The 15,345-nt window shown below is 42.3% G+C and overlaps 1 protein-coding gene across 1 annotated transcript in view; it reads left to right on the forward strand.

The window, feature by feature from the left end:
* Positions 1 to 5,728, forward strand: part of LOC123829834 (SPHK1 interactor, AKAP domain containing) — a 119,084-nt gene extending 113,356 nt beyond the window's left edge. Inside the window, 1 exon segment of the mRNA XM_045855783.1 lies at positions 3,805 to 5,728. Coding sequence (XP_045711739.1) covers positions 3,805 to 3,948 — 144 coding nt within the window. The 3' untranslated portion in view covers positions 3,949 to 5,728.
* Positions 5,729 to 15,345: the final 9,617 nt, after the last annotated feature.

Consider the following 15,345-nt stretch of genomic DNA (forward strand, 5'->3'; position numbering starts at 1 on the left):
AGGTGAAATGATACACCATCACAGGATGTAAAGTCTTCTAGTTTCCTAAGATAAAACATTTGCTCAGGGAAATGCCACCTATGATATATGTGAAGGGAATCTAATTATTATTGATTCTGAAATGGCAGGAAGAGGACAATTTTGACTTCTATTTTTTCAATTAATTGGAAAGAAAAACCCAGATCCCTGACATACAAAAGCTGATTATGAAATTACAAAGGCAAAAAGAAGAGACACAATGAAAAATGTAGGATCAGCTGCTACTTAGAATGTGGTTTTAAAAGGCTATGGTAGCCCTGGCTGGCATAGCTCAGTGGATTGAGCACGGGCTGCGAACCAAAGTGTCGCAGGTTCGATTCCCAGTCAGGGCACATGCCTGGGTTGCAGGCCATGACCCCCAGCAACCGCACATTGATGTTTCTCTCTATCTTTCTCCCTCCCTTCCCTCTCTAAAACAAAACAAAACAAAACAAAAAGCTATGGTAATGAGCTGGACGAGTTCTTTTCTGGCTTCTTCACACAGACGCTTTATTTTTACCTAGAAGTTTTTGTAAATGAAGGGAAGAAAGTGTATGACCTTCCCACTCATCAGCCCCACAGATGTTTGAAGGCCTCCATGTCTGAGATGAAGTCACTGCCTCAGAGCAGGGTATATGTAGCGGGACCAGATCATTTCTAAAGGCTGTATTAGTAGGATGTTGGCCTGGACTTAGAAATCACGAGGCAGATTCCAGTCTGTGACCATCGCACGGATAACTGGCACAGAGGCCTTGCTGGGGGAGCATTTGGACAACTTTGGGTCAAACACATAGGGAGCGCTTCCTTCAGCAGTTCCCATATAGGTGGGAAAAAATGACAGTGGGCTTCTAGAAAGGTCTGCTGCAGAGGGCCTTCTGGGAAAGGGTTAACAGTTGTTGGTATCTTCCCTGGAACTTCGACTTTCTTTCAGAGCAGTGACTCAGAGATGAGAGGTGGGAGCAAAGTGGTAATCCAGTGAACCAGGATCCACAGAAAGAAAAAAAAGAAAGGAACTAAGGCTTATTTTATATTTCTGTGTATGTTATGTTGAACTGCAGCTTTATAAGACATGTTAAGGGGGAGGAGATACTCTCAGGGGGTATGTCTCGACTAAGGCCACTGGTGACCCTTGTGGGAAATCTTGAAAAATCAACAATCTATGATCTTTCACAGTGAGACCTCAGAAGCTTGATGTCCACGCCTTTTGCATGGGGAGCACCTACTTTCTAGACGTCCAGTAAGAGCTGAAAAAGTCTGGTTAATCAAATCATGCAAACACATCCCGCTATCCCTGAGGCCTCATATTTTTACCACTTTGTCCAATAGAAAACATGCCTTCTAGCCCTGGCTGGCGTAGCTCAGTGGATTGAGTGTGAGCTGTGAACCAAAGTGTCGCAGGTTCGATTCCCAGCCAGGGTACATGCCTGGTTGCAGGCCATGGCCCCCAGCAACTGCACATTGATGTTTCTCTCTCTCTCTCTCTCTTTCTCTTTCCCTTCCCTGTCTAAAAATAAATAAATAAAATCTTAAAAAAAACATGCCTTGGACCATTTACATACCCAGGATATAAGTAATGGCTCAAAAAATTATTTTTATGCATCTCCATAACTTACCAATAGCTGCTGGTAATGCTCCCCTAGGTAAGGGGATTTGCATTTTAAGCAAAACCTTAACCTAAAGGATTAAACTTTCTAAAATTTCAGGAATAGGATAGGTAAGAAGGTAGGAGGTATTGTGAGGGGTCCCAGACAATTAGGAGTCTCTAAAGTTCTATGACTGAGGCCGAAGGAGCTGATGGAGCTCACCCTCCACTGCTGCTGTAATGAGCGGTGAAGAAAGGTCGTGCTTATTCGCCCCTAAACCACTCACTCTCGGTTGCTGGGCCATTGGCCGAGTGCCCCATGACCAGCTTTTATTTTGCTCCTTGCCCGCTACCATGCCCCAATCAAGCTCTGTTTAGCCTTCACCCATTAGATCCATGGGCTCCAATGACTTCTAACAAGCATCCTATCAATAGAAAACTATTGAGTACACAGTCCGAGATATACACATTTATTTCTAACTGTACCTGTGCCAATATACTACATAAAACTCAAGAATATATACTTAGACAAGGTTCATCTGTAATGATTCTGGATGTCACTCCATATACCAAATAGTCTTCCTGATCATCTTGAATTTATTTGACTGACATTTGAACATTCACTCCTGTCACTCTGCAAGTATTTAGTGAGTCCCTATTAAGTACAGGCACAAGATATTACAAGACGGCTAAGATGCTGTTCTTTCCTGGGAGATTACTATCTATAACATAGTTGCCATGGGCCTCCCATCTGTCTCCCTTTTTGTATCATCCTAAACTCTCTGAGATAAAATAGTGTTTATATGTCTATGCATTAAAAGTTAAGTATTTCATTTCCGAGCCTAGAAAACTGCTTTATTCCGATTAAGCCAACACAAAGCGAGCAAGTACAATAAAGTGCTGATTTCTCTCCCTCGGCAAACAGTTGGTGCCATCACAGCTGTGGGAGGAAACATAATTCAACAGTAGCTCTTTGGAAGATGACTTCATGGAAACTGAAATGAATTAACAAATTCAAGCTGGAGAGAAGGAAAAAAGACAGATAGAAATTAGCTTCTCAGTTTCTGACTGATCTTAAAAAGCTGGGCAAACACAAAAGGAGCAGAGCAAAAAAACAAAAATCCTAGAAGGAAACATTGAAGAAATAGTCACTAAACCACAACCCTCATCTCCTGACTAGGTCGTTCTTCTTCCTAAAGCTGGATCGTATTCCCAGCCAATCCTTCCTCCCGGTACTGCAAATAGATATCAAGGCTGTGTTCTCCTACCACCAAAATGCAGCCCTGTGCTGGGGTAGACATAGCACTGGACTGGAGTGTTAGAAAACCATACATCACACTACCAACTTTTTATCTCTCTAGCCCTCAATTTTTTCACCTGTTCGTGCCTACTTCACAGGCTGTTGGCAGAATTTTATGAGATTGCATGCCTGGAAGTACTTCCTCAGATTTGGGCTCTTAATCATTGTTACTTTTTTTAAGCATCTTACTGAAGACTTTGAGAGGTCTTCAGGCTGTGCTCCAACCCAAAGTATTCAAGATCATGAAAGAAATGATCTATGATGATTTCCCCGTCTTCCAACACTTCAGCTCACAGTTTTCCTGCAGCCAAAAACTTTCTCAGTTGTGGTCATTGGAAGCTAGTAAAAATAAGGGCACTTCCCCAAGCTTTCTTTTTCCTGTTGCAATGCAAAGCCACCCTCTCCTAGTGCTTGATGATGGGGGAAGGGCCTTTCCCTGGCAGAATGGGGAATCCACAGGGGACCCGACACAAAAGTTTAGCACTTGGTTCATTTGGTCTAAATATATATATATATAATAAGAGATTATTTGTGACACATATAGAAGGTATTGGGAGCCATACTACACCCTCCAGTTAGAGAAAGTCTATTCCACAGCAAATCAGACCAGAGGAAACTGTTTAAATATGGAAAAGACAGAGTCTTGAAAGAAACATTTCATCCGGTCCCTCTCATCCATGAAGGGCAACTGCTGTGAGAAAGAAAAGACTCCAGCTCAGTTGAAAGAACTCTCCGATGAGCTGAACTGTCTAGGAAGAAAGTAGACTGTCTTGGAGAAGAGTGTCGTGTCACCAAAGATATTAAAAAGTAGCCTGGGGAGCTGTCGGCTTTGAAAGAGTGGTTGAGTAAGATGATTTGGAGGATCCTCTGTGATATGTGACTTCTAACCAGTGCTCTACTTTAGTTTCTAGATGTGGTGCGGCTGGTCCACCGGAAGTCCTGGAAAGTGGGGGATATCTTCCACGCCGTGGTTCAGTACTGCAAACTGCACGAGGAGCAGAAAGACGGGACCCCGAGTCTCTTTGACTGGCTGCTGGGACTGGGCTAAGGCAGCTGCGCCCTGTACAGAATTCCTTTCCCTTATTCCAGCTTAGATTACACTGACTCGCTTGAAATGCTCTCACCTTTCTCAAACATTGCATCCCACTAGCAGAGCTACCGAAAAAATCTGTTCAAGGCTACTACCCATGGAATAAACCTGAGGAAGAGTAAAATATAGATCTGCACAAATCAATACAATGTAGGGGTGAATTCAAAAGAGTTTGTATTGGAGTGGCTGGGAAAATGGGAACTTCAGTGGGCCTCAAATTAAAAGCTTATAACTAGGCCTAAATTCTAAGACAGCTGCTGTTGCATATTTTTAATAATATAAAATGTTATGTGAATTATGTGAATCAACTGGAAATAAAGTTCTTGGTCACCATAATTTTCTAAACTAGGCTATAACCTTTATGTTACTTTTTTTAGCAGTCATTACAAGGCTTGTCAGCCCACGGGAACACTTAAAATATGGGTGGGAAATTTCCAGAACTTTGACATAAAAAATAATTTCACTTTCAAACTAATGTCAGTAGATAGCAACAAAATGTAAGAGTATCATCAGTGTCTTCTAATGAGGTTTTCTTCATTTATTTACTGCAACTCACTAAAAATATTCCACACCTGCCCAACGATATCTGGATTCCTAACTACCCAGAAAACTATTGGTGTTCAGCCAAGAAAGAGAAAGATCAAAGACTGTCTTGTTTCCATCCCTATATTATTAGTTGGCTAACATGGTTACAGAATTCTTACCCTAAGGGAAAGCTTTCTACCAAAAATAATAATAATAATCAAAGAAAGAAAGAGAAGTCTTTTGAGATGAAAGAGAAGTCTTTTGAGATAAAAGCTGCTTTTGTATAAAATATAAACTTTCATTTTATTATTATTATTGTAAATCATGAAGAGATTATCTTAAATAATATATTGAGTTATTTTAGAGAGTCATAAAAGATCTGAAGAGGTTGTTGTCTTAAATCCCAAACTGGTACTTGAGCTCAGCGGTGTCATTGTGGATGCGTTGGTGCGCACCTATACACAGACCTGCTGCAGTCTGATGACAATCAGACTGACAGATGGAGGGTTTGACAGAACAAGTCAGGATCATAGACTCTTCCTGATTCAGAGACATTGGTGTTTAATTGGGGGAAGAGAAAACTTTATTACAGTTAAGTATTTTAATAACAGAGATTTAGTCTTTTGGAAAATGAAAGTATCTAACTTCTCCCTAATGAGCCTCCTTTCCTTTCAACTAAATGAGCTACGCTGGCTTTTATTTCATTGACCAAAGGAAGTGTTTCTTGAAGATTTTCTGGAATACTATGCCTTTACACTATTTTTAAAGACTGAGAAATAATGTGAAATGGGAGCAGGGCCCCACGCCAGCCGTGCTGGCCTTAGGCATCATCCATATCTCGAAACGTCAGGAAAGCCGCCTCATAACCCACATTTCCCTTCCCACCACCCACCCCAGGAATCCTTCCCAGTGCTCATTAGGCATTTGCTACGTAAATAGTCCAAATTTAGGTTATTCTCGCAATCTGACACATTAATCAAATGTTCAATTTTAAAATGTATCCACCATCTCAAGCTGAAATCCTCTGTGCTATTAAATGAAAAAGGATCTATTTATTTTTTACACAATCTCAGAATACCGTGTGTACTTTTGCTGTGCTTTCATGAATGTTTACTTACCCTACAGAGCACACATATTGGATTGTAACCCTGTGGTGAAGCTGTATATGTTGTGCTCAATGTTGCAAACTAACAAATAAACTTTTGTTGCCAAATCATTGATCCTTTTTTTTTCTCCAGGAGCTTACGTGCCTCAAAGAAAAAGTCATGGTGTGGTTGGATGGAGACAGGCATATCCCCCGCCGTCCCACTGCCAGGTTTCGAATAAGCAAGGGTTCTTTGATTACATTTGTCAGGATCAGGGATGCTCCTGTCAATCAGTGTTTCTCGACCTTGGCACTATTGACATTCGGGACTGGGAAATTCTTTGCCACAGAAGGTTGCCCTGCACATTGTAGGGTGTTTAGCAGCACCCCTGGTTCCTGCCCTCTAGATGCCAGGAATCACTTCCTCCCAGTCATGACAACCAAACGTGTCTCCCAGCATTGCCACAGGTCCCCTGGGGAGCAACAGTACCACTGGGTGAGCACCACTGGGTGAGGACCACTGGTGCAAATACTGCATTGAAGGGGTGGAGCCTGAGGCTCTAGGATATGTTAGGCTAGAGGAGGAGGAGCCTGTAGCCCCTTGTCTGGGGAACCCCAGCAGGAGCCTGAAAACCAAAGTGTCCTCCTCAGCCACCCAAGACCCAGAGACTCTGACCTTTACTGCAAACCAGAGGGAGAAAAGAAAAAGCCACAAGACAAACAAGTGGTGTCTGTGCCTGGGAATAAACCAACTTAGACTCAAGTAAACTAGAGGTAAATTCATTAGACTTAGAGGTAAATGCTCTTTGAATTCACGAAATAAATTATTAGAATTTATGTGAATAAGGCATGGAGACTCCTGGGCACTTTATTCAGTAATAAAAAGGTATGAATATGCTTATATAAAGAAGAAGTCTCAAGTCAGCCAGAGTATAAAGTCAAATAAAAACAAACTCTGGACATTGACAAGGGGAGACTTTATTCGAAAGGATTATTACAAGAGGGGAAAAGGGACTCTGGCAGTGGGGGTAGGGAATGTTGCAATAGGGAGAATGCTCCAGCCGTGAGATGCTCAAGTGACTCAGAGGTTAGGCACAAAGGGGTGTATTTTCTCTGGAGGAGTAAACAAGACTAGAAAGAACCTGTGCAGAGAGTGGGGTGGGTAAGGCCAGCCAGCGGGAGGCAGCATGACAGAACAAATCGGCCCGTTCTCGGCGGGGGTCCTTCAGGAGGGGCTGGATCAGGCTGTGGATGGGGCAAAGTTTAGGTGCCTGGAGAATGAAGTTAGAAGAGTCACACTCCCTGATGTCAAACTATACTATAAAGCTATAGTCATCAAAACAGCATGGTACTGGCATAAAAACAGGCACAAAAATCAATGAAAAAGAATAGAGAACCCAGAAATAAACCAATGCCTATATACAATCAACCAATCTATCACAAAAAGAGTCAAGAATATGCAATGGGGTAAAGATAATCTATAATAAATAATGTTGCAAAAACTGGATACACACATGCAAAAAGAGTGAAACTAGACCACCTTCTTATACTATACACAAGAATAAATGCAAAATGGATTAAAGACTTCAATGTAAGACTCAAAACCATACAACTCCTAGAAAAAAAAACATCAGCAATAAACTCTCTAAAATTCCTCTTAGTAATATTTTTCTGATCTATCATTTTAAACAAGGGAAACAGAAGAAAAAAAATAAACAAATGGAACTACATCAAACTCAAAAGGTTTTCCACAGCAAAGAAAACCACCAACAAAATGAAAAGATAGCCTCCTGAGTGGGAGAAGATACTCACCAATGATCTATACAATCAGGGGTTAATATCTAAACTTTATAAAGGACTCATATATCTTAATACCAAAAAACACAAACAATCCAATTAAAAATAGGCAGAGTACCTGAACAGACACTTCTCCTAAGAGAACATACAGATGGCCAGCAGCTTATGAAAAGATGCTCAATCTCAGCAATCATTAGGGAAATGTAGACTGAAGCCACAATGATGTATCACTTCACATCTGTCAGAACGGGTGTCATCAATAAATACACACAAGTACCAATAACAAGTGTTGGCGCAGATGTGGAGAAAAGGGGACCCCCTTGTACTGTTGCTAGGAATACATATTAGTGCAGCCACTATGGAACATAGTATGGATTTTCCTCAAACAATGAAATTGAACTATCTTGTGACCCAGCAATTTTACTTTGGGTATGTAGGTAAAGTAGTCTAAAACACTAATTCAAAAAGATATATGCACCCCTATGTTTATTTCAGTGTTATTTACAATAGCCAACATATAGAAGAAGCAACCTAATTCAATAAATTGTTTGTTTAAAACTTGATGGTACATATATACAATGGAATATTGCTTGGCTATGAAAAATAATGAATCTTACCATTTGCAACAATGGGGATGGACCTCAAGAGTATTATGCTAAGTGAAATAAGTCAAACAAAGAAAGATAAAAACCATATGATTTCATTTCTACATGGAGTCTAAAGAACAAACTAAACAGGCTCATAGATCTCGAGAACAGACTGATGGCTGCCAGACTGCAGGTGGGTTGGGAGCTGGGTGAAAGAGGTGAAATGATTAAGAAATACTAATCAATAGTTACAAAATAGTCAATAGGAATGTAAAGTACAGCATAGGAAATATAGTCAATAATATTGTAATAACTATTTATAGTGCCAGGTGTACTATAAATTATCAGAATTATCAGGGGTGAAAACTTCCTAAATTATATAAATATATAACCACCATGCTAAACATTAAAACCTGAAACTAATATTGAATGTCAACTAATATTGAATGTCAACTCTAATTGGAAAATTAAAAAATGAGGTTAAGTGCAGGGATAGAATAGCAAAGGCAGGAACGTAGAGTCCCGCCTGCATGTGTCCCCCAGTACATCACTAAAGGTTTTGAATGGTTTTACCACAACGAATAAAGTATACGGTTTGGATGAAGTGGCCTCTGAGATCGCTTCCAGCCGGGATGTCCTACAAACTGCAGTTTGGCCGAGAAGGCAAAGGTGATGTGAACACGAGGAGCAAAGCAACCGTATGGAATTCGGTGTCTCAGGAGAATAAAGATAAGAGGGACCTTCTGTGAAACACTGAGCAGCAGTTTGCTCCTTTGCTCCCTCAGTGAGAGGAGCAAGAGGCAGAAAAATCAAGTTTAGAGCAATTTTGGATAAAGAGAAGAAAAATTTCAGACTTTTCAGACACACACACACACACACACACAATGTATTATAACTGTAATTGTTAATACTTGCATGGCCTAGGCTCTTTGGAAAATCTGAGGAAACTTGAGCACAGAATCCAGGGATCATCTGTACAGTTTCGAGGGGATCGTCCGAGCCATTCTCACTGCCCGGCTCCAGGTCCCGCATCTCCAGAGAGCAGAGGCCGTGTCTTCTTCACATGCTGGCAGTTTCCAGATCCTGCCTCTGGCACCTCGTCTGTCTTGGTATGTCATGGATCTTCACACGTATTTGTTTGAAAACAAACCCCACCCCCTTGGAGTTCATGTGTTTATGAGGAAAAAAATGTCAAAAGGGTCAGATACTATCCTGAAACAATGCTATTTTAAAGGAATTTTTGCATAGAACATGCTCTCATCAAAGAGAGAGTAGGGGGAGGAAAGTAGGAAGGAAAGGAGTGAGGGAGGGAGACAGAGGGAGGGAGGGAGAAAGGAGGGAGGAAGGAGGGGAGAAAGAGAAAGAGGAAGGAAGGAAGGGGGGAAGAAAAGAAAGAAAGAAAGAAAGAAAGAAAGAAAGAAAGAAAGAAAGAAAGAAAGAAAGAAAGAAAGAAAGAAAGAAAGAAAGAAAGAAAGAAAGAAAGAAAGAAAGAAAGAGAGAGAGAAAGAAAAAGATGAAGAGAGAAAAAGGAAGAGGGAGGAAGGGAGATTGAAAGAGATTGAGAGAGGAAAGGAAGAAAGGGAAAGATGGAAAGAAAAAAAATGAAGAAATCTATATGACTCTTCAAGAAATACACTACTTTTAAAGTAAGAAAATTCTAAATCCACCAGAAGTCCAGAACTGAGTTTATAAGACATACGCCATGGCTAATACATGACAAGATAAATGTCCACATTGGCTGCTTCATGCTACAGCGAAAGCCTTGAGCCCCATTCAAGGCTCCTAAGCAGGTTCCTATTCAATGGCAAGGGATTTTTCCAGTCTCCTCAAAGGGTCAGGGGTGAGGTCCTGATGGGGAGCCCCAACCCAGCCATATGGACTTCTTCCTCCACCGAGATTTGCTGAAAGCAGAGGAAACAGTTTTAACTACCTGCCACTGAAAGCAAATGAGATATTTTACTTTTAATTAAAAACTACAATGGTTTAGCCCTGGCTGGTGTAGCTCAGGGGACTGAATGAGGGCTGCGAACCAGGCATCGCAGGTTTGATTCCCAGCCAGGGCACATGCCTGGGTTGCAGGCCACAGCCCCCAGCAACCTCACACTGATATTTCTCTCTCTCTCTCTTTCTCTCTCCCTTCCCTCTCTAAAAATAAATAAATAAATAATTTTTTTTAATTACAATGGTTTGGATAGTAAATTTAATGTTATTTCTTTTTACCATCATAAAAAAAGTCATGCAAAAATGCACTGGCTACAACAGAACTCCCACATGTACCTCTAAAGAAATAATAAGAAGCCATAAAATTTTTAAACAGCCTGGTAGCATCTGGCTAACATGAAGGCATCAGCCTTTGTGAGCTTGGTATCCAACTCGCAGGAAAGAGACTCAGAAAAGGAGTCGAGTCCCTGGCATTCCGATAGGCATTCATATTTAGCCGTTCAGTCCACAAACATGTATTGGGCACCAGGCATGACAAGTACCATTCTAAATGATAGAAAAAAAACACAAAAGAGAAGGTCCTTGGCATTTTAGAATTTCCGTTCTCATGAGGATTACAAATGCTGAGCCATAATAAAAAGACATCATATAAAATAAATGTAATTGGGCATGCCGCAGGGGGAGGAGGAAAGAGTAATGAGAAACATTACTTCAGCTCATGCCTAACTCCGGCAGTTTCAAGTTGCTCTTTAGGTAAATGTGAAAGTTTCCAAAGTCAAAATTATCACTCGACATGGCCCCTGACCATGACATAAACGTGTGATTTGGGTACTAAGCAAAGAGAGAATGACAAAGTCAGCTATTATTCACACTTTAGCAACGAAGAGAGCCAAGGTGGCTTGTTGCCATGGCAACATTGACAGGCACCTCGTAGGCAACGGTGAGAACACGGCTTGAAGAATTAACTCTACTGCAAAGAACAGAAGCGAGCAAGGAGCCAATGTAAATGTACTCTTCAAGCAGTGTTATTTCTCACCCCCACCAGGCCCTATCTCCTGGGCTATGTGTTTTTCCACCCTTGGCTAAGATTCCAATACATTTCCTCACGGCCATTTCTTCACTTTTTCAGCTCTTGGTGTCCCCGCAGGTTGCGTTTCCTTGCCCTGCAGGGGCAAACAGGTTGATGACACGGGAGCTCGCTTTGGCCTGAGGCATGGAGTCTTGTCTGTTATAAAGTCAAGGTCAATCATTCCTGAAAGAAAGCAAAGATTCCTCCTGACATAGCAAGGGCCATCAGCAAGCCCTTGAGTTGGAAGATATGACCTCAGCAAACGAGTGTGTGACAGAAGTCCAAGCAAGGTCCAGTTCTTAAGATTCTGGAAATAGAGGACAGCCTTGGCACAGTGCTGCCCGGGGTTAAGTAGCCAGCATTTTACCACTGATTTCTCCCTCTGTGCTCCTTGTTCGGGCCCACGGAGTTCACTTGAGTGTGGAGCAAATTATGGTCTCAATTTTGCAGGCAAGGAGATTGAGAGTCAGAGGTGTGAAGGGACCTAATGAAGGTATCAAAGAATAATAACAACAACTAACATATACTGAGCAGTGGCTATATGTGCCAGACACTATTTTAAGTGCTTTACATATATGGACTTATTTCATCTCCACAATAGCCCTATGAAGTAGGTGTCATTATTACCACCTTATTATCAAAGAATCTGGAGCACAGGGAAAGTAAATGACTTGTTTAAGGTGACAGAACTAGAACTAGGGCAGGATTCATCTTCTCCGGCAGGATTCATCCCAGTCAGATTAACTCCAGAGCCTGTGCTCTTAATTTCTGCAGCAAGGGTTTTTTTTATTTTTTTATTTTTTGCTTTGTTTTGTTTTAAGATTTTATTTATTTATTTATAGAGAAAGAGGAGGGGAGGGGGGAAGAGTGGGAGAGAAACATCAATGTGTGGTTGCCTCTCATGTGGCCCCCACTGGGGACCTGGCCCACAACCCAGGCATGTGCCCTGACTGGGAATCGAACCGGCGACCCTTTGGTTCACAGCCTGTGCTCAATCCACTAAGCTACACCAGCCAGGGCTGCAGCCAGGCTTTAAATTGACATGAATTGGAGTCAAGAGAGATGAGAGAAGTCAAAAGATAGACAATTCCGAAGGCAAAAGAAACGAAGTCACAAACCACGAATCATCCTGTATCAGTTCCATCATATGTTTTCTCAGCTACCGTTCCTGTCCCCAAATAAGGAGAGAGGGCACTGAACAGAACTCCATGTTACTTCCTTGACACTGATAGCAATTGAGGCTGGGAAAAATGGAGCTGATGACGAGTCAGAGTCTGGTTTCACTATATGAGAGCACCTCCACGCCAGGAGATTATACTCCTAGGTCAATCACCTAAACTGCCTTCAGGCAAATACTTCCTTTTAATGCACAATGTCAAGATGTCCTCAATCTTATAACATGAATCAACATAGGGGATGCTACATGGTATACATGTTATAAATGCAATAAAACTTTCTTCTTAACTCACAAAGAAAAACATTATTTGGTCTCTCTCCTAATGCTTTTTAAATCCCTGTTAAGATGTTATATTTAACTTTTTCAAATGTCATATTATAGTAAACATTCTCAACAACAATGCTGTGCCATTTACCTGTTCCAAGTAAAAATTAAACAGCACACTAAAGACTGTTTCAGCATGGGAAGACTGAATATCACAAACATATTGGAGATGACTTTTAAATTCTGTTTTTTAGAGCTTGACTCCAGAAGGCAGCAAGGATAAAAGCAAGATTCAAAAGAGTATTTTCAAAATAACAAACGCCAAGGTTGACTCATGGCGGGAGGCAGAGGTATCTTCCCCCGAGGCAGACCAGTGAGGGGGAGGGGAGGGAGGACGGCGTGACCACAGCACGCAGGCCCGCTGGTCAGCAATCACATGCTGGAAGCGATACCCGTCTTTTTCCGGTGTGGGCCTGGGTGACTTCCCCTGGCAGTAAGTAATAAAGAAGGAAATTGATCACACGGCCAAGGGCCACATGGGTCGCTGCCGAGATGCAAAGAGAGGATTAGCACATAGGCTGACCGCCCATGCAGTGGAGAGTTTTGGTGCCCTAGTCAGTAGTACCCTCCTCGCCTTTTCCTTACCTGATTTTATGTGGGAACCCACCATCCTCCCCATAACCCATGTGCTGCAGGAGAAGCTGATTCCATCCCAGGGCCCAGGATGGATGCAGGCTGGATGGGGCTCATCAGAGCCCAGCCTTCCTGTGTTGGAACACTTACTGGTCCAGTGGCGGACATGGGACTTAAACCGGCCCAAACTGAAAGGAAAGGATGGCAAGGAAGATTCAAGAACGAACCCTCTCTCCTTCCCTCCCTTTCTCTGTATCTGGCAGCCAGTGCAAATGTAAATGGTTCATTAAACAATCTTAGTTACATGAGGCAAGCAAAAACATGATGCGTTTTTAACTTTAACGACTTGCCCAACTGTGCTTTGTCAGATTTCTTTTTACGACCCTATTATATATCTAGGACAGATCTCATAGTTTCTGGTCACTTTCATTACTTAGATCTTCAGTGAATCTAATCCAATTTATAGCCTGGCTCTTGTGTGCAATTTAAAGTTATCATTTTCTTTCCCCAAGCCCTAGCTGGGCTTTGGCCTGAGAGCTCAAACTGGGAAGAGGCAGTGCATCTGCTCTTCTTGTTCCTCCTCCTCTAGTTTCTCTGCTTCTACCTCCATCAGCGCTGGGCACTGGAGGGAGGGAAGGGAAGCAGGGCAAGTGTTTCTGTCTTTACCTAGAAGTGCAATAGCAATTGTCTGTTGAACACAATTATATTCTCGTTAATGCCACCCTTGGAGCAGGAACCCAAACATCTTCTCCCCTAAGGGGTCACTCTTAACATGTCCCTGAAGTGGGAGACGCAACTCCAACTCCACCTTTACCTCTTTCTCTTGCAGCCAATGGGCCACCCCCATTTCCTTCCCAACCTCTCTCCCTGCCCACCCCATTTAAGCTTCTTGTTCTTAGTTCCCAATACCCAATAGGCAACCCTTTGGGATGGGTACCAACACACAGCCCAAACCCAGTCACCTATCACTGTGTCCACAGTAAACTTAGATGCTCATCATGCCGAGAATCTTATCTGAACCAAAGCTGTCCCTCCTTCCCCATCATCTCAGCTCCGTCTTCTTTCTGGAATTTTCTTTCCCACTCAGATGTGCTTAAGGTAAAATCATCAAGTCTGCTGTCTAAACAGGGAACCAATCACAACCAGAAGTAAAGCAGAATCCCATTCTTATGGGGTGACATGGTGTCCTCTCCCTTGATTTCAAGGAGAGGGAAGAAAAAACACCTTCCTCCACAAGGAGGAGAAGAAAAAAATCACAGGTTCATTACTCAGTGGCCATGCAGCTGGGAGCAAAGGGTGATGGCTGACATGTTAAGGAGTACGTATCTGAAGTGGCACTCTTCCCATTTTTAGAGGTCCATTTTGGGCAGAGAAACAGTAACAATGGAGAGAACAGATTTCAAAATTGGCCAGATAAATAGGAGATGACCCTTCTTTCCCTTCCCCCTCCCTTCCACACCAACCCGTTGGAACAACTGAAACCAAGAAAGCAGGACCAGCTACATAACATGCAGGCTTTAGTACAAAGTAGAAAACAAAACCTCTTGTTAAAAAATTATTATCAGTTCCAACATGGAGACAAGGGAGCATTAAAACAAGTGCGAGGCCGGAGTGGAAGGACCTGACTGTGTGACTTCACAGTTTGCACGACCCAGGGGCCCACGGGGCAGAGCTGAGGATGGCTGGTGAGACTTCTTAAGATCTCAAGTTTGTCTTGTCAGGCTTTGGACTTCCCCAGAACCCCTTCCTGCTTTTTTATTTCTCCCTTTTAGAATGGGAGTATTCATCCCATGCCTGTCCCACCACTGTATTTTGGAAGCATGTAGCCTACTGGTTTCACAGGCTCACAGGTGGAGAGGGATTGTGCCTCCAGATGTTTCTTACTTCTAGTCTCACCCAGGTCTTATTTAGATGAGGTTTAGATAATAAGACTTTGCACTTGAGACTTTAGAGTTAATGCTGGAATGAGATAAGGTTTTGTAGCTGTCGGGATGGAATAAATGTATTTTTTATGCGAGGACATAAATTGGTGGGAGGCAGAATGTTATGAGCTGAATATGTCCTCCACAAATTCATATACTGAAGCCTAAATCCCCAAGGTGATGGCATTTGGAGGTGGGACGTCTGGGAGATACTTAGGTCATAAGGATAGATCGCTGGGGAATGGGATTAGTGTTCTTACAAAGAGAGATAACCATAATCTCTCTGATCTCTGCCACGTGAGGCTATGAAATGATGGCCATCTACAAACCAAGAAGCATGACCCACCATGATGATA

Source organism: Phyllostomus hastatus, unplaced genomic scaffold (genome assembly GCF_019186645.2).
Source record: "Phyllostomus hastatus isolate PE091 unplaced genomic scaffold, TTU_PhHast_1.1 phas_contig_137, whole genome shotgun sequence".
Taxonomy (NCBI): domain Eukaryota; kingdom Metazoa; phylum Chordata; class Mammalia; order Chiroptera; family Phyllostomidae; genus Phyllostomus; species Phyllostomus hastatus.